Below are 21994 nucleotides of genomic sequence, written 5' to 3' on the forward strand. Positions count from 1 at the left end.
GCAGGACACGGTTGGTCTTGTGAGGCCAGGGAAGCTGTGCTGGTCATTTGAGAGACCTGGGTGAGAAGCCTTAGGCTTTAGAATTTTGAGATTTTTTTTCCTTTCTGTAGGTACAATATGTTCAAAAAATCTTGAAAGAAAACAACAGTGTCAGTGTCTCCATCAGGGCACACGATTTCTTTTCTCTCTCTTTAACTTGGCTGGGCTTATAATTTGCTTTTGATCATCAAAGTGGAGTAGAAATAAAGTTGCAAGATTTACGATGTCAGTCAAGAATGGCCCCCACCACTGGGGTCCTTGAAATTAACTGATGTTTGTCAGCATTTTGGACCGTCTGCAGTTTTGTGCACCTGTTTTCACAAAGCCTTCCAGCAATGGGCTGATAGTCAAAATATTTATGGGCATTTTATATATCCAAGTGGTTGTAGCTGCTACTCTGAATGTATTTTGGAACTAGATGTTTTAAGCATGTGAAATATTTCTACTGTTCATATGGGATGTTCCCAATAAGCAACTGCTACCATTAGGACCGTGGCAATGGGATGAGTGCATCACATGGGCACCTCTGACCTCCCCTGACTCAGACATGTGGTCAGTGTAAATCCATGAAGGATAGTAGGGGCGAAAGAAATTTCTATATTGATTAAAGAGATGGTAAAAGCAGGTGTCCTTCAGAAAATCATCTAAATAATTTTACAGAGCACCCTGCAATCAGGTCAGTTAGTCTTTTTTTGGGAGGGATGGTATTTATCTATCATTTACTCATTGTGATGAGTGAAGTTCAGGTATTTCCTTAGTGGTATGTGGTAGGAAATCCTGGGCTCTAGACAAACAAAGCACCAAATTAACACTTTCTGTCCATTCCATTTCATCAATTAGTTACATTCAAGCAAATGACTGCTTTAGCATACAAATAGGTGTGAATGAAATTTTGCATTTTGATTAAAATGTCTTATTTTTAAACAAACTTCTGAAACTTTAATAGTAACTTCTAACTCCTTCTGTAGAACCAAAGTGCTATTTTCAGTTCTAACCCTTAATTACCAGAATACATGAAAGTAAAATTTATATTTTTGGTAAAATAGACTTAAGTGTGTCTATTATATACAATACATTCCTGAATTTATTTGTTATTGCTTTTAACCCAGTTTGAGTTCTGTGTCTTTCATTATGGGATTCACTGATATGTTCTTTCCATGATGACTGTTATATAATAGGACTGATGTCTACCATCTTATTCTATATATGCCATTTTTTCCACTGGTTACTACTTTAAAAAATCTTTTCCTGTCTCTCATTGGGTGGATACTTTTTGTTTTGTTGAGTTGTAAATTATATTTTATTTTTAGGATGGATACCTTAAGATTCAGTTTTGTTTATTTTCATCTACTGATTTCTTAAACTTAGGCATTTCTATTTCTTTCTTGGATCACAACAAATATATTACCGTTTCTGTACGTTACTTTGGACTTTCTTTGCAACCCCACTGTTTACATGTTTTCTAGAATTTTAGTTCTGCTTTGAATATAGATTTTCTTTTATTCATCTTTGAGTCTCCCTTTTTTAAAAGTTAAAAATACACATCATGTAATTAATATGTTATATTGTAATTTTTATGTTTCATATTATTTGCATCATCCTTCTGTTTATTTATCCTTTTATTTGAGTATTTCTTTTAAAAGTGTTTTGAATTTGTTCTTTGTGCAGTAAGCCTTCTAAGCCATTCTTTTATTTTACTATCACATTTAAATGTCTGGTTTCTTGAGGTGTAAATTTTCTCTATCTAGCTTGTCTCAGCATACTCAGACATACCCACCTTTCTCTAGTATAGGAAATGTATTATTATTTCATTTTTTCTCTTCTCTTCACCTGCAATGCTTATTCTCTGGATTTGGGCATCTACAATGGTCTTTTGGTGCCTATTTATCTATCTACCTACCTACCTAATTTAATATCATTATTGTTTTATGTTATCTATCTAATATCTTTATTGTTTTCTGTTGCTTTATGGGAGAGTTTATCAGGTCTGATTTTCTTTGGGGGGGAGGTAACTAGGTTTATTTTATTTATTTATTTGTTTTACTTTAACGGAGGGCCTTGTGCATGCTAATAAGCACGCTCTCTACCACTTGAGCTATACCCTCCCTCCTTATCAGGTCTGGTCTTCTAGCTTAGTTTTAATGAATGTTTTAGTTCCTTCTCTCTTGGTATTAGCCTCATCTTTATTTCACTTATTAGGTTTTGCAGCCATATTTTTTCCTAGTTATTTTTTATAATGTTTTGTCTTTCATGTTACCAGTATCATTTGTATCTTTTTGAGTAAATTATACTTACATAATTTTTTTGGTATATATACATAACAAAAATATATATATATATATTTGGTGTGTGTGTATATATATATATTATTGAAGTATAGTCAGTTTGCAGTGTGTCAATTTCTGGTGTACAGCATAATGCTTCAGTCATACGTGAACATATATTTGTTTTCATCTTCTTTTTCACCGTAAGTTACTATAAGATATTGAATATAGTTCCCTATGCTCTACAGTATAAACTTGTTGTTAAATTCTTGATGTTTCTGTTCCTATAATTCTTCCCTTCCTCTGTTGTCTTGTGTGTAATCTTGCTCCCCACCCAGCCCCCACTTCACAGTGGCTGTATTCCTCAGATGGGTGGTTACTGTGGCTTCTGAACTCATAACCCCTGCAGAGCTTCAGCGATACTGTCTAGTGATATGTATGGGCTGAAGCTTAAGCCCTGGTTTGTGACGTTCTGGGTGAATCTAAAGAAATGACAAAGATGATCCTTAGGCTGGAAAACCCAAATCATTATAGAACTGTTGTTACCTTGCCTGACTTCTTAAAAAATTCTCTCCTTCCCTTTTGAATTTTATTTTAAACTCTTTGCAAGAAGTGGCTTTGCGTTTAGATTTATAATTCATAAGCCCACAACCTCTGGGGGCTCAGGGAGAGAGGAGAGAGGAGTGAACACTTGGTGCAGTAGGTCCGGTCTCACTTGTTTTTATTCTCCCCTCACCCCAGTCCTGCTGATACTATCCTGGGAGTACTAGGCTGTAGAGCTGTTTCTTTTGATTCTGTCAACAGCGGTGACAGGAGGATGAAACCCACCAACTTATATATTTAGACCCTGAATGCTCTAAAGGTTCAGCTGCAGAATTAGTAAACTCATTCCTTTGCTTTTCTGTGACTTGGGTTACATTCCAAGTCAATATTAACATAAAGATAGCCAGGTGGACAGCTTCTGAAGAGCATGACTTGTCTTTTTCTTTTGTCTTCTGGACAAGCTCTTGTAGAAGGTGACACGTTCCCTCCTGATTTCATTTCAAAATGCTTTTATTATGAAGTCTGGGTGGAGCCCTGGCTCATATTCTTGAACTTTGACTTATACAACTAGTCTTCTTCTTCTCAGCATACTTGGTGTCTGGGGCACAGGGAGTTGGCAGTAGCCCAGTCCTAACAGTCCGCTGCCGGATGTTCTGATTGGCTTTATCTGAAGTGCGGGTTAGACCTTCACTGACCTGGCTGTCTAAGGATGCAGCTGGACAGAAGAGGAATGGAAACAAGCTGGCCTTGTGGCAAGTAGAATGGCCAACATTTTTACAGTCCCCTTTAGGTTAAACTGAACAATTTAATACCTATTCCTACCAGTTAAACCTGACTTTCTTGAAAAGGACATTGGTTATTATTACCATACTGTTATAATGGATATCATTTATTAAACAATAAATAATGGCTTTAATTTTTTTAATACTTACGATGTCATTTGATGCTCAAAGCTAACCTATAAGATAGACACTATTATTATCCACATTTTAGAGTTGAGAAAAGTAAGCGTTAGAGAGGTGAAAAAGTGTTGCAAGGAGACTTGGGTAGAAGGTTGAGTATCTGGGATTTGAACGAAAGCCTGTATTTTCAACCACCATGTGGCGTTGTCTCCCACTTCATCATAGGTTTTGGTAGCAATGTGGATTTAGGGGAACTTAATGATTCAGGTGTGATTGTTTAAGAACATTTCTCTATTAATTAACAGTTCAGTGAAGTTGGAATAAATTGAAAGTCATCACTAATCTCTAGCTTATCCACCAAGAAACCTAGATATTCAAAACAGCAATGGCTTTATATAAAAGGCCATTTAATAAAAATATTACACACTCTTCAATGCTTTCTGGGGTTCTGGGAGTTTGCTCTCATGATCAGTCTAATACAGTTTGTTCCTAAAGTGCTTGAGGAGCATTATTCCATTCAATGTTATTACCACATATAAAAGGGGTGAACACATCAGATGATGTTCTATTTGTACCCCAAACAGTAATCAGCATTCTGCAATGAATTAGGATATTAGCAAACAAAGTACAAGTACTCAGATTTCCGAAATGTCCTGTTCCATTGACGCTGATTCAAATTGAATTTGCTCTTACCTTGACTCCGTGTGTAGAGTTATTGATAGGGTAGTCTTGGTAGGGTAGGTAGAGTTGGCTGCAAAGACTCATAATTTGGAACATTCTAGATATAGAACTGTATGAATACCTTATATTCTTTTCCACTTTATGAAATAGTTATCCATGGCTTATGTTTTAAAAAAAGCAAAAATTTGGGAACAAGTTAAACGAATGAAGTTATATCACAGAATTTGTCCTTTATAATACCTAACAAAATAAGCAAAAAGATGAAAATAAAATTACAATAGAAAAAGAATTATCAGAGACTAGCAAAGAGGAAGAGTCGATGACTCATTACCTTAAAAAATGTCAGCTTATGAAAAGCACCAATAGGAGAAGTGAGAGGATTCTAACCTTTCCTTTAGAAACCTAACCATAACTTCTAGAAAACAAATGTGTAAGTTGACAAAATCTTGAGAATTTTCACCTCATTTGGAGAAAAGTGGATCAAATGTAAAGCCTTTTTTCTTTATGGGAGGGTGGAAGTTGCAGTGGCCTACAGCTGAAAAATAAATGAAAGAGGAAAGGAGAATAAAAAATTATTGACACTGATAGAAGGATGGTCTCCAGCACTCCACAGTGAAGAGCAGTGCCCGTGCTCGACCTCCTTCCAGACAATGCTGGTAACATCACCTCCTTTCTTAAACGTCTCTTGGCTCACGAATATCCAGCTAACTCCACACTTTGTAATAAACACCTTTATGATCTGGCCTCTTTCTTGCTCTAAATTTTTACCTTCCCACTCTCCTAAATAAGCAGGTGTTTTGCCTCTTAAATTTCAAGTAATTTCCAGAAAACAGTTAATTCTTTCCAATTGTTGTTTTCAGGGATTCTCAGTCATCTTTCTCTAATAACACTTACCATATTATTTTATTTTTTGTAAACTTATGACATCAATTTACAGTTTGTACACATTTCTATCACATTAGAGCATAGATTCCTTGAAATTAGGGCGTACGCCCTTTATACTTTTGTCCTCAAGTGCTGGTTCAGCACTTGCAAAAATACAGTAGACATTCAATACATATTTATTAAGTGAAATGTATTTCCTTGAGATATAAATATATAAATATATATATTTAAAACTTCATGATCTTTTTGATGTTGTCCTTGAATGCTTGCTTCACTTGCTGATTTCTTAGAGTGTAAATGAAAGGGTTTAACAAGGGAGTAATTGAAGTAATGAGCACAGCTATTCCTTTGTTGAAAACACCTTCTTCTTTTGCAGAAGGATTAATGTACATAAACATGCAGCTGCCGTAAGAGAGGGAGATGACAATCATGTGGGAAGAACATGTGGAAAAAGCCTTCGTCCTTTGCTGGGTAGAAGGGATCCTCAGAATGGTCCTGATAATATATGTATAAGAAAGTGTCACCAGCACCAGAGTAACCACCAGAGTCACAACCGCCAAGAAGATGACCATCAGTTCTAAGAGGCTTGTGTCTGAGCAGGCAAGCTCCAGGAGGGGCCCATAGTCACAGTAGTAGTGATTCAGAACATTGGAAGCACAGAAGTCCACCTGGCTCATCAAGATGACTGGGGGAAAGATAGCTAGGAACCCCCCCAGCCAGGAGCAGAACACGAGCTGGATGCAGACTCGGCTGCTCATGATGGTCGTGTAGTGCAGGGGCTTGCAGATGGCCACATAGCGGTCATAGGACATGGCAGCCAGGAGGTAAAACTCTGTGGCCCCAAGAAATATAGCAAAAAAATATTGAATCAAGCAGCCAGCAAAGCTGATGACTTTATTTCCCGTTGTCAAGCTAGTTAGGAATCTGGGAATAAAAATGGACGTGAAGGAAATTTCTAAGAAGGAGAAATTCCGGAGGAAGAAATACATGGGCGTCTTGAGGTGGGGGTCCACCAGAGTGAGTATGATGATAGTCAGATTTCCCAGGACACTCAGCATGTAGATGAGGAACAGAAAGATGAAAATCACCACCTGGAGTTCTGGTTGATTTGTGAGGCCCAACAGAATAAACTCAGTAAATGTGGTTCGGTTTTTCATCGTTGACCTCTAGTAGATCTAAAGGGAAAAGGTGAGCATGGTGAAAACTAAAGTTTCTCGGGATTGGAGAAATAAAGCTGATTGTAATCAAAGAATTAGGTCAAATATAACTCTCCGTCCATTTGGCCCAAACCACTGTCCCATTGGACCGAACTTGGCTCCATGAAGCCCCACACCTCCCATGTAAGTGACCTTATTCCTTAAGTCTTTGTAACTCTTCAAGCTGATCCATTCCTGGACACTTAACAGAATTTACTACAGAATAATTACTCAATTTTTTTCAGAAGAGGAAATTTTTGAACCCATCTTATCTTTACTTCCTTAAATGTTTATGAAATCTTCACATGTAAGTCACTTTTCTCTGACTGTGAATCTCTCATATTCCTGGGCACTTGATAGAAACATCTCTGTCTGATTCTGTTTTCTGTGCTTCCCTCTCCCCTCACTGTGCTCCCCACTTCTCTGCACTTTCCCCTCCCCCTGCACTATCTGAGGCTTCAGTGGACGTCTGCCATGGAGCCTCATCTCTGTTACTGTAGAAATCTCTGACTCCCTTATTTCAGCAGCCAATAGTAATTTCCCCAGGAAGGTAATGCTGAAGATCTTGATTCATAATTGATTTTTCCTACACCCCTACTTCTTTTGTAGGATGAATTTGTAATAGGGCTTTAGGACTTTATGATCTTTGGTTCAATACTCTCATTTTATTTTGGAAGCTTTGTGACTACACGGACAAGTCTCAGGCATTAGTAAATCATATCAGTTAGGACTTACATATGTTTCTCTGCCATTTTCAAAGTCTCCTACACACTGACTTGGGATATATCTCTGAGAATAGAGATCTCAAGAGATCTACAGACGGCGTCTCAGAGTAGATTTTGCTTAAAGTCTCAAAGAGTCCCTCAGTGGCAAACTACGGGTGATCATTTATCATGCGTCAAATTTTCTTGGCATACAGAAACCAGGAAGAGGGAAATTAATGTTTCTGACAATAAGAGTCCTTTGTAGACACATTGGTAATCCCTAAGGGAGGAAACTCTGGTGGTGGGATCCTATGTGCATCTTTAGACTTTTCTGATTAAGAAACAAAGACAATAAAAAGCCCCTCAAACTCACATGCATATTGGTAAAGAAAATCATATCCTCACAGTCATTCTTGTCAGTCTCCCCATTATTCCATACAGCTTTTGGAGGCACTAGTTGATATTAAACATTGACTGCTATCCCCTACAGCCATGCCTTCCTTGTCTGTACTAACATGTCATCTTCGGCAAGTTCTGCATTTTCATCCAGATTTTCACAGTTGATGGATTTCACGATCCACGTATATAGAATAGTAACATCACTGACTTTAAGAATCTACCGTGCTCACAGCCTCAACAGTCTGAATGACTGCAGTGGGTTGTTTACCTTGTTGTTCCTAAGAGGTGTGTCGAAGATGAGATGTGCCACATGAGTCTCCGAGTGGTATAGAATTTAGCATGTTTTCTATTGGCCTCCATCCACATTCTGTTCTTCTCTTAATGGGAGGACCCAAGGTTGTGGGACTTAACTAGGAAGGAAGTGAATTACCTTCCGTTTTGTGACTCCAAACTGGAATCAAACCATAGTTCCTGAGAAACAGACCCCTGCATATGTATTAAAAAAAAAACAAATAAATAAGCAAATAAGCCCCCTTCCCTGGCAATGATAGGATTCAAAGAAAGGTCTTTAATAGACCAAAATTCCTTAATAATTCTGTTCTAAGAGAGATTATTGCAGAGCCCTTTGAAGGCAGGATATGGGCTTCTTTGCAGTTCCTACTGTAGCCAGAGTGATGCTACAGGTTTTATTTGCTCTTTTTAGAGCAGGCACAGGGGGATCAATTTCCTAAAGAAGCTAAAGATGCCCTATGGACCCAAGTTCAAAAGGTGCAAATAAACCTCAGTTGTTGACAACTTTGAGAACAAGTTGTCAACATATGGCTGAGGAGAGAAGTTCCTGAGAGACCATGAAGGGCTCCATGAGAGAATCTGTCCCAGCCGTGAGGTTTGTGATGTTGGGAACAGTGGAGTGAGAACCCTGGGGACTGGTATGCCTGCCCAAGACATTGTTCCTATTATTTCTCCCTTTAATAACCCAGTTTGGGCAGTGCTCAAACTTGATATAAATGAATGTCACTTCACAGTGGATTACCACTTAATGCCATGTTATCATCCATTAAGACCTGCGTACCTAACATTATTGAAATTAATCCAATCAGCAACTGGAAAATATTTTGCTGTTATAGATTTGGCTAATATGTTCTGTTGTGTATGTAGTTGTACAGCTTCTCAGAAGCAATTTGCCTTCACTTTTGAAGGAACAGTACATTTTCATTCACCTCCCCATGGGATATGTCAACAGCCCTGACAATGCACATAACTTTGCAGGCAAAATCTTAACCACGTCAAACTTGTTCCAGGAACAGAGCTGTAACATTACATTGATAACATCCTTCTGCAAAGAAATTCAAATGATACAGTCAAATGGGATATACAAACACTTGTCATAGAACTTTCCAGTCAGGGTTGGGCCACTGCATCATGTAAAATTCAAGGCCGTGTTACTTCAGTAAAATTTCTGAACATTACTTGTCAGAGATAATTCATACTTGATGTAAGGAACCAATTCTTCCTTTTCACCAGCACTTACTCATTTACTGTGCTTATTTGGGTTTCAGAGGCAATATGTTCCCCACTTACAAATTTTACTTTAGTCAGTTATGCTGTTGCTCAAAAATTAACTCCCTTTGTTTTGTTTTTCCTTTTTCCATTTATTTATTTATTATTTATTTTTTTATGGAAGTATAGTTGACTACAATATTACAGTAATACAACATAATAACTTGATATTTATATATATTACAAAATGATCACCTCAGTAAGTCTAGTTAACATCTGTCACCATACATCATTAAAATTTTTTTCTTTTGTGGTAAGATCCACTCTTTTAGCAACTTTCAAATACGCAGGACAGTACTATTACCTATAGTCACCATGCTGTACATTACATCCCCAGGACTTATTTTATAACTGGAATTTTGTACATTTTGACTCTCTTCACTCATGTCTCCCACCTCCCCCCCCCCCCCACCTTTGGCAAACACTAGTGTGTTCTCTGTATCTATGAGTTTGGATTTTTTTTTGTGGGGGGGGATTCTGCATATAAGTATTTGCCTTTCTCTGCCTGATTTATTTCACTTAGCATAATGCCCTTAAGGTCCATCCATGTTGTTGCAAATGGCAAGATTGCCTTGTTTTTTATGGCTGAATAGTATATGTATCACATTTTCTTTATTATTCATGAGTCAATGGATACTTAGGTTGTTTCTGTATCTTGGTTATTGTAAATGATGCTGCAGGAACATGGGGGCGCAGATGTCTTTTCGAGTTAGTGTTCTCATTTTCTTCAGATTAAATACTTAGAGGAGTAATTGCTGGGTCACATGATACTTCTATTTTTAATTTTTTGAGGAAACTCCATACTGTTTTGCAGAATGGCTGCACCTAAATTTGCTTACTTTGAATGGGCTACCCAACAACAGAGGGCTCTAAATTGCAACAAAACAGGCACTTCTGTTAGTGTCCTCCTTCCTCCCCCACAGAGACTCCTTCACTGTCGAGGCTTCAATAGCCTTTTCTCATTCTTTCTGAAGTCCCTGGATCAGCCGTGGTGGCTGTGGATTGTTCAAGGGCTTCTAGTGCAAAAAACTGTCTTCCTTGGCTGCACCCTCCTACATATCATTAAGATGGCAATGTTGGCTGTATGGTGGGCCCATCTTGGAATAAATGCTTTCACAAGTCCTGAGCCTGTGATTCTGCACCCAGTTGCCCATTAAGCCTTGGGTCCTGGAGGCAGCACCACACAAACTTGGCATGGCCACAGGGGCCTCATTATTAAAATGAAAATGCTTAACCCAACAAATTCAAAACACAGGATTAACCAATGAAGAAGATGCAGATATGGGACTAACCATATGAACACTAGTCTGTTTGTTTTCATTTCCATCTTTCAGGCTTTTCCTATAAAAATTATTCAGTTACATAAAATGAATATGTTCTGTGGGTCAAAATGACTGGAGGACCCTTGTAGCAATCAATAGAACATTCTAGGCTTTATATGTACAGTTTTTATGTGTACACTGTAGGAGTCTGCTTACTTTGAGGGGACCAGGCATTCACTTGTTGGCCACAATCCAATTTTCATGAGTTTATGGGAACCATTATTAAAGATTTCCAGAATTTCCCGTTACCACCTCTCCCCATTGATGCTATATCCTGGGTTAACTGGATCAATTGTTGTTGGGTACCACTCACTTCCTCTTAAAGCATTTATCTGGACAATAATGCTTACTGTATTTGTAGCATCTAAAATAATCTTTATCTGAGAAGAGATGATCTTTATCTGTGGATCTTATTTCTACATGTTGGGACATCTTATTGTTTAATTTTCTGATACACAAATTGATTTTGAGTCTTAGTTTTTGGTTTATTATCTTTTTTATAATGTTCTCCCATTGTGGTAATTCTTGTTGAGGGGTTATATCCCATTATACCATTAAAAATTACGTCTCATTTTGCATTTTAATCCATTAACCAACCATGACTATCGGATAGCTGCTGAACATGTATTGAAGGCCATGTGTGTAGATGGAGTAGGAGGATGGAAGCCTTAGGCGTGTGGCCTTTAGGATGAAAGAGGACTCAATAGAATATTTAATAGACTTAAACACTTTAAAGCAAGATATAGCAAATATTGCCAAATAAAAAGGTAATTAGATACTGCCAGAGACTCAAAAAGCTGTTCAAGAGAAGAATGTAATTGTTTGGCACAACTTGTGTTTATAGTGAACAGAGAACATTATTTACATAAGTACATTGAAGTGTTTAAAAAGTATCTAATGTTAGCAATATTAAGAATATGGGGAAGTTGGAGATGAGATTTTTATAAGAGGGCTGACACCTCATCTTTTATCACAGGAAATATACCTCAAATCAATAAATAGTTCCCTGAACTCATTATTTAAAGCATAAACAAGACCAGCAGAAGAAACAGCTAAAGTAATTAAAAGTGGAAGACCTAAGGTATGTTCTGAGCATAGAGAGGTGTTGGTACTATTTGAGCCCTTAAGCATGTGCATTTATTACTTTGAAAAAATATATTATATATAATTGATTATACACATCTAGGATATAATTGTCTTTCAGGTCTAAGAAGGGTCTAAGGAAAGGATCTCTTTAAAATGTTAAAGGCTCCATCTGTGAGTTTAAAACACGATTGGGGAAACTCTGTAAACAACCGTAAGACACTAATGCTGAGGAAAATATCAAACAGCACAGATGGTGGATTGCCATTGTGGAAAGTGTCATGTTAAACACTGCTTACTAGGCCAAAGGTGGAAATTTCATAATTTTACCTACAGCTTCAAGATTTTGCTTTTCTCATTATTTCCTTCGGTGTGCGCTTTGCATGGTTAAAACTTCCATTTCTTGCTAAATTAGGTACGACGGTCTTTCCTTCTCCATATGACCTTTGTTCTGGCACTACTAGATTGAAATGATTTTTAAACTTCACTTTATAAAACTTTGGAAGAATACTGAAGCTTTATAGACACGATACTGCCGATTCTGCTGGCTTCCCTTCCAGCTCTGACAATTCTTAGGCCTGTAGTCCCTGACTTCCAGGGGAGTTTTTACTTCTTTTTCTGTAGTAGCTCTTTATTTCCGCCCTCCCACCCTCCCTGGCTTCGCTGCTCCCCCTCCCCTCCCCTTCTTCCTCCTCGTCCTTCATCTCTCTGATGGCTACTATTGGCAGACTTTATTTCAGAATATCCTTGATTAGAAGCTACTTCTAAGGAGATTTCCTAAGTCTGTGCTCTTAAATTATTTTGAGACAAAAGCCAAACCTTCCTGTCTAAACCTCACTTTGTTCCTTGCGTTGCTTGCCCAAATTGACTTTTAAACTAATCTGACTCATATTTCACATGTTCTTCTAAAGCTGAGTCCATTGGTACACTGATAGAGAAGTCCTTCTCATATGTTTATTTTTCATCTATGTTTTGAAACAAAGTTGATTAGATATAACTTGTGATGATTACACATACAAATATTTTCCTCCTGAATCCTTCATTTTGATTTACGGCTTTATCAACCGTGCAGCCTTCCAGGTTGGAAAACTTTCTTATCTCCATCACCTATACACTAAGTTACTTGAATTAAGCTGGGAACTGTGTCCTTTCTCTCTATTCTCATGGACCATAAGACCTTTACCGCCATTTGCTTGAATGCTATTCTTGATTAATTGCTTGTCACTTGTATGTAGGAGTAGACCTGTTCTCTGCATTACTATATTCCTCATAAGACAAATTTGATAGTATCACTTTCTTTCTTTTGCTTTCTCTTGGCTCAGTAATGCCTAGCTGTCTCCTAAATGTGCAATAAATATCTTCATTCTTGGGCTTCCACCATCCACTCTAAATTAACATCCTCCTACTGTTCCCATTATAAACTCCTTTTGCCTTTCAAATTTCACCTCAAAAGTGAAATGCCATGAAATCAAGAGTGAAGTAATTTGTCTCAAGTCTTTTTTACGGCATCTCATTTATCCCTTTGTAGTAACTTAATAAGTTTGATTATAATTTATTTGTTTTTATATCACTCTGTGATACTAGACTGGAGGTTCTTAGAAACTGGGAACCGTATTTCTTGTATTTCTATTCTCAATGTCCAGGATTATCACTTGAAACATAGTAGACACTTAATACTTATGTAGTAACTCAAATATTTGTTAGTTTGATTTTATTGATTAAAATAATAAATTCTGATGATTAAAACTTCACAATTTTTTTCACTGTGCTCTTAAAAGCTTGCTTCACCTGCTGATTCCTTAGGGTATAAATAAAGGGATTCAACAAGGGGCTAACTGAAGTCATGAGCAGAGAAATTTCCTTGTCGAAGTTTCCTCGTTTTTTTGGTGATGGATTAATGTATAAAAAGATGCAGCTGCCATAAGAGAGGGAGATGACAATCATGTGGGAGGAACAAGTGGCAAATGCCTTTCTCCTTTGCTGGCCAGAAGGGATCCTCAGAATAGTCCTGATAATATATGTATAAGAAAGTGTCACCAGCATCAGAGTAACCACCAGAGTCAAGATGGCTAAAAAGATGACTATTAATTCTAAAAGGCTTGTGTCTGAGCAGGCAACCTCTAGGAGGGGTCTATAGTCACAGTAATATTGATTCAGAACATTGGAGGCACAGAAGTCCACCTGGCTCATCAACATGATTGGCGGCAGGATAGCCAGGGCCCCCCCCAGCCAGGAGCAGAACACGAGCTGGACGCAGACTCGGCTGCTCATGATGGTCAGGTATTGCAGGGGCTTGCAGATGGCCACATAGCGGTCATAGGACATGGCAGCCAGGAGGTAAAACTCTGTGGCCCCGAGAAGTATAGCAAAAAAATATTGAGTCAAGCAGCCAGCAAAGCTGATGACTTTATTTCCCGTTGTCAAGCTGGTTAGAAATCTGGGAATAAAAATGGACGTGAAGGAAACTTCTAAGAAGGAGAAATTGCGGAGGAAGAAATACATGGGCGTCTTGAGGTGGGGGTCTACCAGGCTGAGTATGATGATAGTCAGATTTCCCAGGACACTCAGCATGTAGGCGAGGAACAGAAAGATGAATATCACCACCTGGAGTTCTGGTTGATTTGTGAAGCCCTGCAAGATAAACTCAGTAAATGTGGTTCGGTTTTTCATTGTTGGCCCTCAGTAGATCTAAGGAAAAAAGGCAGGATCAGTGATGAAAACTGAAGTTTCTTAGGGTAGGAAAAATGAAGTTAATGGCAACCAACACAAGCAGGTCATGTTATCAACTCTTCATTCAAACTGACCCGAACTGGCATCCCATTGGACTGGGCTTGGCTAAAGGGAAGCCGCAAGTCTCCTGTGCAAGTGGCTTGACTCATAAAGCTTTTTTTTTTGGCAGGGTTAATATTTTCACATTAAAACATTAATACAAATTGATTTAAACACAAAGAATAAAACATATCTAAAACACACACACAAAGGATGTGCATAGAAGAGTCATACAGTGGGATAAAAGCACCAAAATGTAAAATACTGATTCTATTCATGAAGTTCTTGTCATTTCTCCTATTCCTAGGTTCTTAGTAAAGATATGTCACACAAGAATGACTGTCTGGACCTGTCCTTTCCTATGAAATGTTCATAAATTTCCTACACTTAAATCATTGTAGCTGACTTACCTCTCTCACTTCTATGTTCTTGTATAAATGTTTCTCCTTGTTCCTCTTTTCTTTCTGTGTTCCCCTTCACGTACTACCTGATACCTCATCATGTGTCTGTCACTGACCCTCATCTCCTTCACATGCTGGTTCCTGGTTCCCTCTGTAAGTAACCTGTGGAAATTCTCCCAGTGCAGGAGATGCTGCAGGTCCCAGATCCAACACTGACTTTTTGCTACCTCTTTGAATTTTTTGAGGTGAATGTCTATCTGGCCTTTAAGATTCTGAGACCATTGTTTCATGACTCTGTCGTTTTATCCTGTCAGTCTTTTCCTCTGTCCAGGTCTCGGTCATCACTAAATCATATTGATAAGCATTAAACTTTATGCTTTGCTGCTGTATTTGGAGTCTTCTGGGCACTGATTTGGCACACTTCCAGGCAGAGAGAGACTGTGGCAGCCACAGGACACATCTCTCAGAATGGATTTTGCTGAAAGTTTTGAAGATGCCTGAATAGTATTTGGGAGTAGAAGTTGGTTATAATCTCAGACATGTGTGTCCACTGCTCTTAGAACACAGAGAGCAGGAAGTTGGCACTAATATTGTTATTATAGTTGTCCTTTGTAGATAAATTAATGGTGCACAAGGAAGGAAACTTTGATTTGCCATCTTCAGCCCTATCGGATTTTGAAGATTCCTGTGGCAAAGGACATTTTAAGGGATAATCTAATCCACATGCATAGTTAGTTAGAAAAATCATATACTTTCAGACATCAGTGATAATTTTCCCATGACAGCCATAAGTGAGTACGGAGGGACCAGGTGAGGTTGAACCTTGAACTGGTTTTCTCAGATCTGGATCTCACTTCCCTGATGTACTCACCTGTGATTTTTAATAGTAGCTTTGTGTTTTCTTCCAGAACTTCACAGTAGTATAATTTCATGGTCTATGTCCACAAAATGATAATATTGCTGATTCTGGGAACTGGAAACATAAGGTGCTCATACTCTTCACAATTTGCAGTGGTCTGTTTACTTTGTTGATTCGAAAAGATGACTCAAAGACGAGATTCACACATGAGTCTACAAATGGTAAAAAATTAGCATATTTTTATACTGTCTGATCCTATCCTGCCATGCTCTCTCATGGAAGTACCCAACTTTATAAGTCTTAACTAAATAAGTGAGTTGTTTTTCTATTAGTCCAAATAATTCAAACTAGAATGATACCTCAGTTCTTGAGAGATACAGTTCAATTTAGGAGCAGCAAAAAAACAACCCCCCCCCAATTAAAAAAAAAACTGTGATAGAATTAAAAAAGACAACTTATCAGCTGAAAATCTCCTAAGTTTTCTGATTTATGGTAAATTATGTTGCTGTCCTTAGAAGCTAAGATATGGACTTTGCAGATTCCGTGTTAGCAAGAGTGACCCAGACTTTATCTGCTCCTTATTTAGAGCAGGCACATGGGGATCAATTTCCTAAAGAAGCTAAAGGTGCCCTGTGGACCCAAGTTCAGAAGGTGCTAATGAACACCAATTGCTGACAACTCTGTGAGCAAGTTGTGGACATATGTCTGAGAGGAGAAGGGCCAGGGAGACTGTGTTAAAAGTGCAATGAGAGTATCAAATCATCACCTTGTACATCTTAAAGTTACACAGTGTTATATGTCAACTATATTTCAATAAAGCTGGCAAAAAAGACCCAAAAAAAGTGCAATGAGAGACTCAGCTATGGCCTAAGAGTCTGAGAGAGAGGCTGAGAGCAATGGGGTGAGACCGCTAAGGATGGTTAGAAAATTTATCACTTAGTTATCATTGAAATATGCTACGGCACTGGTGACGCAATTTGAGGGTCACTGAAGAGCCCCACATTCTGGAAATATTTCATAAATTATTCTTGTAAAGTCAACATAATTAGGGGTCCTTTCATTTGTAGGAGGATGGGTGGCCCCTATAGTACTTGCAAATTCATCAGAAATCAAGCCATCTCTCAGATGATGATTAAGTCATTCATTCACCACCCACTCCAAAATATAAATCAATATTATCTTATTTTCTGTCCATTCTTTTCTTCTTGTTCATCACCTGATATTATAAGAATGAAGTATGAAGATCAGACTCAAAAAAAGAGAAAACGTATGTGGCTAAAAACTTTGTTTTGGATAGAGGTTTGTGTTCACAGAAGTTTCAAAAGATAAAAAATCAATAGCAGTATTAACACCAGGAACATTAACAGTAAGACCAAGGAGAACCATATGAGTAACTTTGCTTATTAAGTGATTTCCATTTTTTTAAAGCAGAGACTGAGTCTGTTACATGCATTAATTTATTTAATCATCACAAATTTTTGGAGCCTGTTCTTATTTTTATCTGCATTTGCATATGAGAAAACTTCAACAAATTAAATTGCTTACACTTACAATTTTATCACTTAAGTATAGATCCTTAAACAATTTAATTTAGTGCTACCTGTTTTCAAACTTTATAAAATTGGAATTGCATTGTATGTATTCTTTCCTGTCTTGCTTCTTTTGTTCAATTTTATGCTTAGTATTCATTTGTGTTGTTTCTGTGAGTCATTCATTTTCATTGTAGTGTTCCACTGTGTGACAATTTATTCATTTATTCAGTTGACAGGAATTTATTTTTCATTTTGGGGAAATTATGAAATGTACAGCTATACTGAAACATGTCTGAAATTTTCTCTGTGAAATATATCCAAGAATGGAATTGCTGAGTTATTGCTATGTATAACCTCAGCTTCACTCGTGATGCCAAACTGATTTCAAAGTGGTTAAGTTACTTCCAGTATCACCACCTCTGGTATGTCTATGTCTGTGAGTCTGTTTCTCTTTTGCAAATAAGTTCATTTGTATCATTTTTTAGATTCCACATACAAGTGATATCATCATCTTTGTTTTACTTCACTTTGTGTAATCTCTAAGTCCATCCATGTTACTGCAAATGGCATTATCTCATTCTTTTAATGGCTGAGTAGTATTTCATTGTGTGTATATATATATATACACACACACATACCACATCTTTTTCAATCCATTCATCAGTTGATGGACTTTTAGGTTGGCTATTATAAACAGTGCTCCTATGAACATTGGGGTACATGTATCTTTTTGAATTAGGGAACTCATGTGATCTTAATTTGCTTTTCTGTAGTTACTAGTATAGGTGAAGAATTTTCTATACCTATATTAGCCATTTATATTTCTCTTTTTTGAAGTTCCTATTTTGATCTCTTGCCCATTTCTTTTTCATTGGGTTATCTGTCTTTTTCCTATTGATTTATTGGAATTCCTTATATATTCTGAACTTAATTACTTTTTGGGTTATATGAGTTGCAAATATCTTCTACTATTGACTCTATTAATGGTGTTTTTGGGGGGAACAGATTCTTAATCTTAATGCAGTCGAATTTATCAATTGTTTGTTGTATCTAATTTAAGAAATTCTTCCCTAACCCAAGGCTGTGAAACTGTTCTCCTATATGGTCTTCTTAAAATTTTTTTTTTGCCTTTCATGTTTATGTTTCTGGTAAGATTTACTCGCCCTACTCCTAAAGTCAGGGCTTGTTCTCCTGGGGTCTGTGTCTAAGCACCGTCAGGGGCCATGTCAGTAGATGACTCTAGCACTCAGACGTCTTGTTCTTTCTCTTTGTAATCAGATATTTCAAGATGCGGTACATCCACATCATTTCCAGACAGGCCAGTAGAAAGATTTTTGTAGATAAATTGGTTTAAAAGAAAGAATATAATTATCTTCACTGATTTTGAAATTTCCCCATTAACACCTTTTAGTCATTCCTAAAAAATGGACATTTTAAAATGACAAAGAGAGCTCTGGAGTGCAAACTTTTCTTTAAGATCATGTTTTAAGCTTTGGTAAAGAGTTTTTAATTACTCTTGTTCAACTGGGGTCTTCCAAACGAGTGAGAAATGCTCTCTGGGCATTTATAGTTCACATCACGAGAAGGCCAGATGGCCAGACATACAGCTTCATGTATCTATATTTCCCTTTTATGACATTGAGTATTTTGGGAATCTAGTCTCTGGAACATGCATTAATGGAAAAAAACATTTTGAATAAAATAAACTTGGAAAGAAGGAGCTTGATTTTGGCATTTGGGTTATAAAAGAACATTCCTGGGAGAGGATTCACTTGATTAATCTACAGAATAGGAAGAAACTATTTGTTTAGCAAATTCGTGAATGTTGCTCCTGGGTTATTCAGGTTTAAATTTAAGTCAGTCTCAAAAAACAGTAATAGTCTCTTACTTCTTTGTGAGAAACACAATCCGTTTTACTGTGTCTTTGAAGGCTTTTTTCACTTGTTTGTTTCGAAGGGTATAAATGAATGGATTCAGCAAAGGGGCAACTGAAGTGGTGAGCACAGACACCACTTTGTTGATGGCCACTCCTTCCTTTGCGGAAGGTTTGATGTAGATGAAGATGCAGCTGCCGTAGGTGATGGAAACCACAGTCATGTGGGAGGAGCAGGTGGAAAAGGCCTTTCTTCTTTGTTGGGCAGAAGGGAATCTTAGAATGGTCCTGATGATGTACGTGTAGGAGAGGACCACACACACTAAGGTCATAATGAGTGTCAGCACCGCCAAACTCAAGACGATTCTCTCTATCAGCACAGTGTCTGAGCAGGTTATCTGTAAAATGGGAGATGCATCACAGCCAAAATGATCAATCACATTCAAGTCGCAGAATTCCAGCTGGAAGCCCACGCCCAGAGGCGGGAGGATGATCAACAGGCCCGCAAACCAACAGCAGAGAACGAGTGCCGTGCAGACCCTGTTGTTCATGATGGTCGTGTAGTGCAGGGGCTCACAGATGGCCACGTAGCGGTCATAGGACATGGCGGCCAGGAGAAAAAATTCGGTTGCTCCAAAGAGGACAACAAAAAAGAATTGGGTGGCACAAGCATTATAGGTAACAGTATTATCTCCAGTTGTCAGAGTATACAGGAATCTGGGAATACAGACCGTGGTGAATGAGACTTCTAAGAAAGAGAAATTTCGGAGGGAAAATACATGGGAGTTTGAAGATGGGAATCCAAAAGTGTCAGGGTGATAATGATGAGGTTCCCAGCCACACTCAACATGTAGGTGAGGAACAAAAATAGAAAAAGCAGAACTTGTAGTTTTGGGTCATCTGTCAATCCCAGCAGGATGAATGTTGTTATTGCTGTATGATTTCTCATCACTGCCTCTTGCCAAGTCAGGGGTGATTCCACCTGAAGAAAGAAGTGTCATAAGAACCTAGTTTTGGAACCTGAATGAAATATCCTAGCAAATCAACTCTCGTGCACTCTCTTCTTTTATTAAACTCAGTTTGTTAACACAGCAGTGCCTTTGACATCTTAGTAAGAGACATTTATAGGCAATCACTATTATGAATCTTACACCTGTAATTCTCTGACTAGAAAGCACATTTACAAAGATGTCAAATACAAAAACAGAAGTCTTATGTCCGATATGCATTTTCTCAACAGGACTGCCTTGTAATGCGGACTTTATTTTTCCTTATCCTGGAGGAAATTATGCCATTTTTGAAGTTGTTTCCCTCCCATCCTCATGTTTCTTTGCTTTTCCACCCCAATACCAAAATGCTTTGGTTTCAAAACCAAGAAGTCTCTGTTAATTAGTAATTTTTGTGTCTTAAGTTAAAACATATTTTTAGAGCCATTTTATGTTCACAGCAGAATTGAGGGGAAGGCAAAGAGATGTCCCATGCATGCACAGCCTTCTTCGTTATCAACATCCCCCCCTCCAGAGTGGTATGTTTGTTACAACTGATGAACCTACTCTGACATCACAATCACCCACAGTCCATTAGCTTGCATGGTGGTTCTCTCTTGGTGTTGTATGTACTATGGGTTTGGACACATATGCAATTAGTATTTTATGTAGATCATCTTATGTTGTTATGCTGAATTTTAACAGCAGCACATTGCCTTAAAAGTGTTAGTTCTGCTCTTTGTACTTAAAATTGTCTCTGCATAGGGAGATAAAAAGTTGCATCTTTGCTTTGACATCCTATATACAGGCAAATGAAATTATTTCTAAGCTAGTTTTGGAACTGCATAGGCAGAGGGTTACCTGAAGCAATAAAAATGAAATTGTTTTAGAACCTGAATATAAAGCAGATTTAGTCCTATTGTAGTGCTTTGGGTCATGGATGAAGCCCAGAGGGAATGATCTGAGGTATCTGCTTTCTCTGCCAGCCTAATCAACCCTGTGCTTTTCACAGCACACAGCCTTCAGAATCCATCTCAGGGTGTAGCTTCGTGACCTCTTCATGAATGATGTCTGCCGCTCCCCTCCTCAAATCACCTCTCTCCACTAATTTACCAACCAGCTCCTTCCCCCGCCTGCTGCTTATGTTCTCCGAGTTTAGATATATGTAACTTGCACAAGCAACATCCAGACACAAAGGGACACACGTGAGCCAATCTATGTAAACAAATTATAAAGTCCCCTACCTTTCTAATGGACGTTTTTCACTGTCCATTTCAGCATCTTCCCCCTCCCCCGAGTTTCAAGCCTCCCTGTACTCTAATTTACATTTTCTCAGGAATCTATCCCCTTTGAATAGAGGCTCAGAAAATTCCCCTCTCCTTAATGTCAGAACTTACCCTCACTGAGATTCATATTCCAAGCAGCTACTCTCAGGTTTCTCAGGTTTCCATCCTGTAAAAGAAGAACTGGTGACTGCGTTCTCCCTGGGGTTATCAGCGGTTAATAATAATTGGACATATTGACCTATAATGTGTATTTGTGTTTTTTTAGGGAGGCTTGATTAGTAAATGAGCAAATTTAGGCATAACTCAAGGGTTTGTGGGAAACACTATACACTTCTACATGAGAGGAAAAACTAATTGTGTGTTTAAACAGTTGACCTACTGTGTGTGTTCTGAGTAGAGAATAAAAAAATATGTGGGGTTCCTCTTCTTTCCTATTGTGCAGATAATCTACATTTATTCATTCAAAGAAATACTAAATAGGCATCTATTATTTATAGGGCATAGTTTCAGAGACTGGAGATCCAACCATTGACAAGTTGCTCCCTCCAGGAGACGTGAGGCTACCAGTGGGAGACAGTATTTCATTTCAGTGCATACTCCGCGATGTGAGTATGTCACAAGATAAAAATGAAAGTGCAGCTCTGGGTCTGGGGTGATAACTGCCCCATGCTTGTTCCCTGGCACTCACTCTGAGTTACATCAGTAGCTGT

General features: G+C 38.0%; 3 protein-coding genes and 1 long non-coding RNA gene across 7 annotated transcripts in view; 1 reads left to right on the forward strand and 3 right to left on the reverse strand.

Moving 5' to 3' along the window:
• Positions 1-21994, forward strand: part of LOC141579365 (uncharacterized) — a 441343-nt gene that overhangs the window by 84352 nt on the left and 334997 nt on the right. The gene's annotated exons all lie outside the window — the stretch shown is intronic.
• On the reverse strand, positions 5542-6586 carry LOC105068520 (olfactory receptor 6C4). The gene has a single exon (XM_010954403.3). The coding sequence runs from the start codon at positions 6469-6471 to the stop codon at positions 5542-5544; it is 930 nt and encodes a 309-aa protein (XP_010952705.2). The 5' UTR covers positions 6472-6586.
• LOC105068525 (olfactory receptor 6C4-like) lies at positions 13319-14273 on the reverse strand. Its single transcript, XM_010954407.3, has one exon. It carries the CDS (start codon positions 14246-14248, stop codon positions 13319-13321), a length of 930 nt encoding a protein of 309 aa, XP_010952709.2. The 5' UTR covers positions 14249-14273.
• LOC105068519 (olfactory receptor 6C2-like) lies at positions 19024-19961 on the reverse strand. The gene is given in 2 exon segments (XM_010954402.2): positions 19024-19784; positions 19787-19961. Coding segments are annotated over 2 exon segments (936 nt in total).

Source organism: Camelus bactrianus, chromosome 12, assembly GCF_048773025.1.
Source record: "Camelus bactrianus isolate YW-2024 breed Bactrian camel chromosome 12, ASM4877302v1, whole genome shotgun sequence".
Taxonomy (NCBI): domain Eukaryota; kingdom Metazoa; phylum Chordata; class Mammalia; order Artiodactyla; family Camelidae; genus Camelus; species Camelus bactrianus.

Coding starts and splice junctions, on each gene's coding strand:
- LOC105068520 (XM_010954403.3), bottom strand. CDS start 6,471: ATGAAAAACCGAACCACATTTACTGAGTTTATTCTGTTGGGCCTCACA.
- LOC105068525 (XM_010954407.3), bottom strand. CDS start 14,248: ATGAAAAACCGAACCACATTTACTGAGTTTATCTTGCAGGGCTTCACA.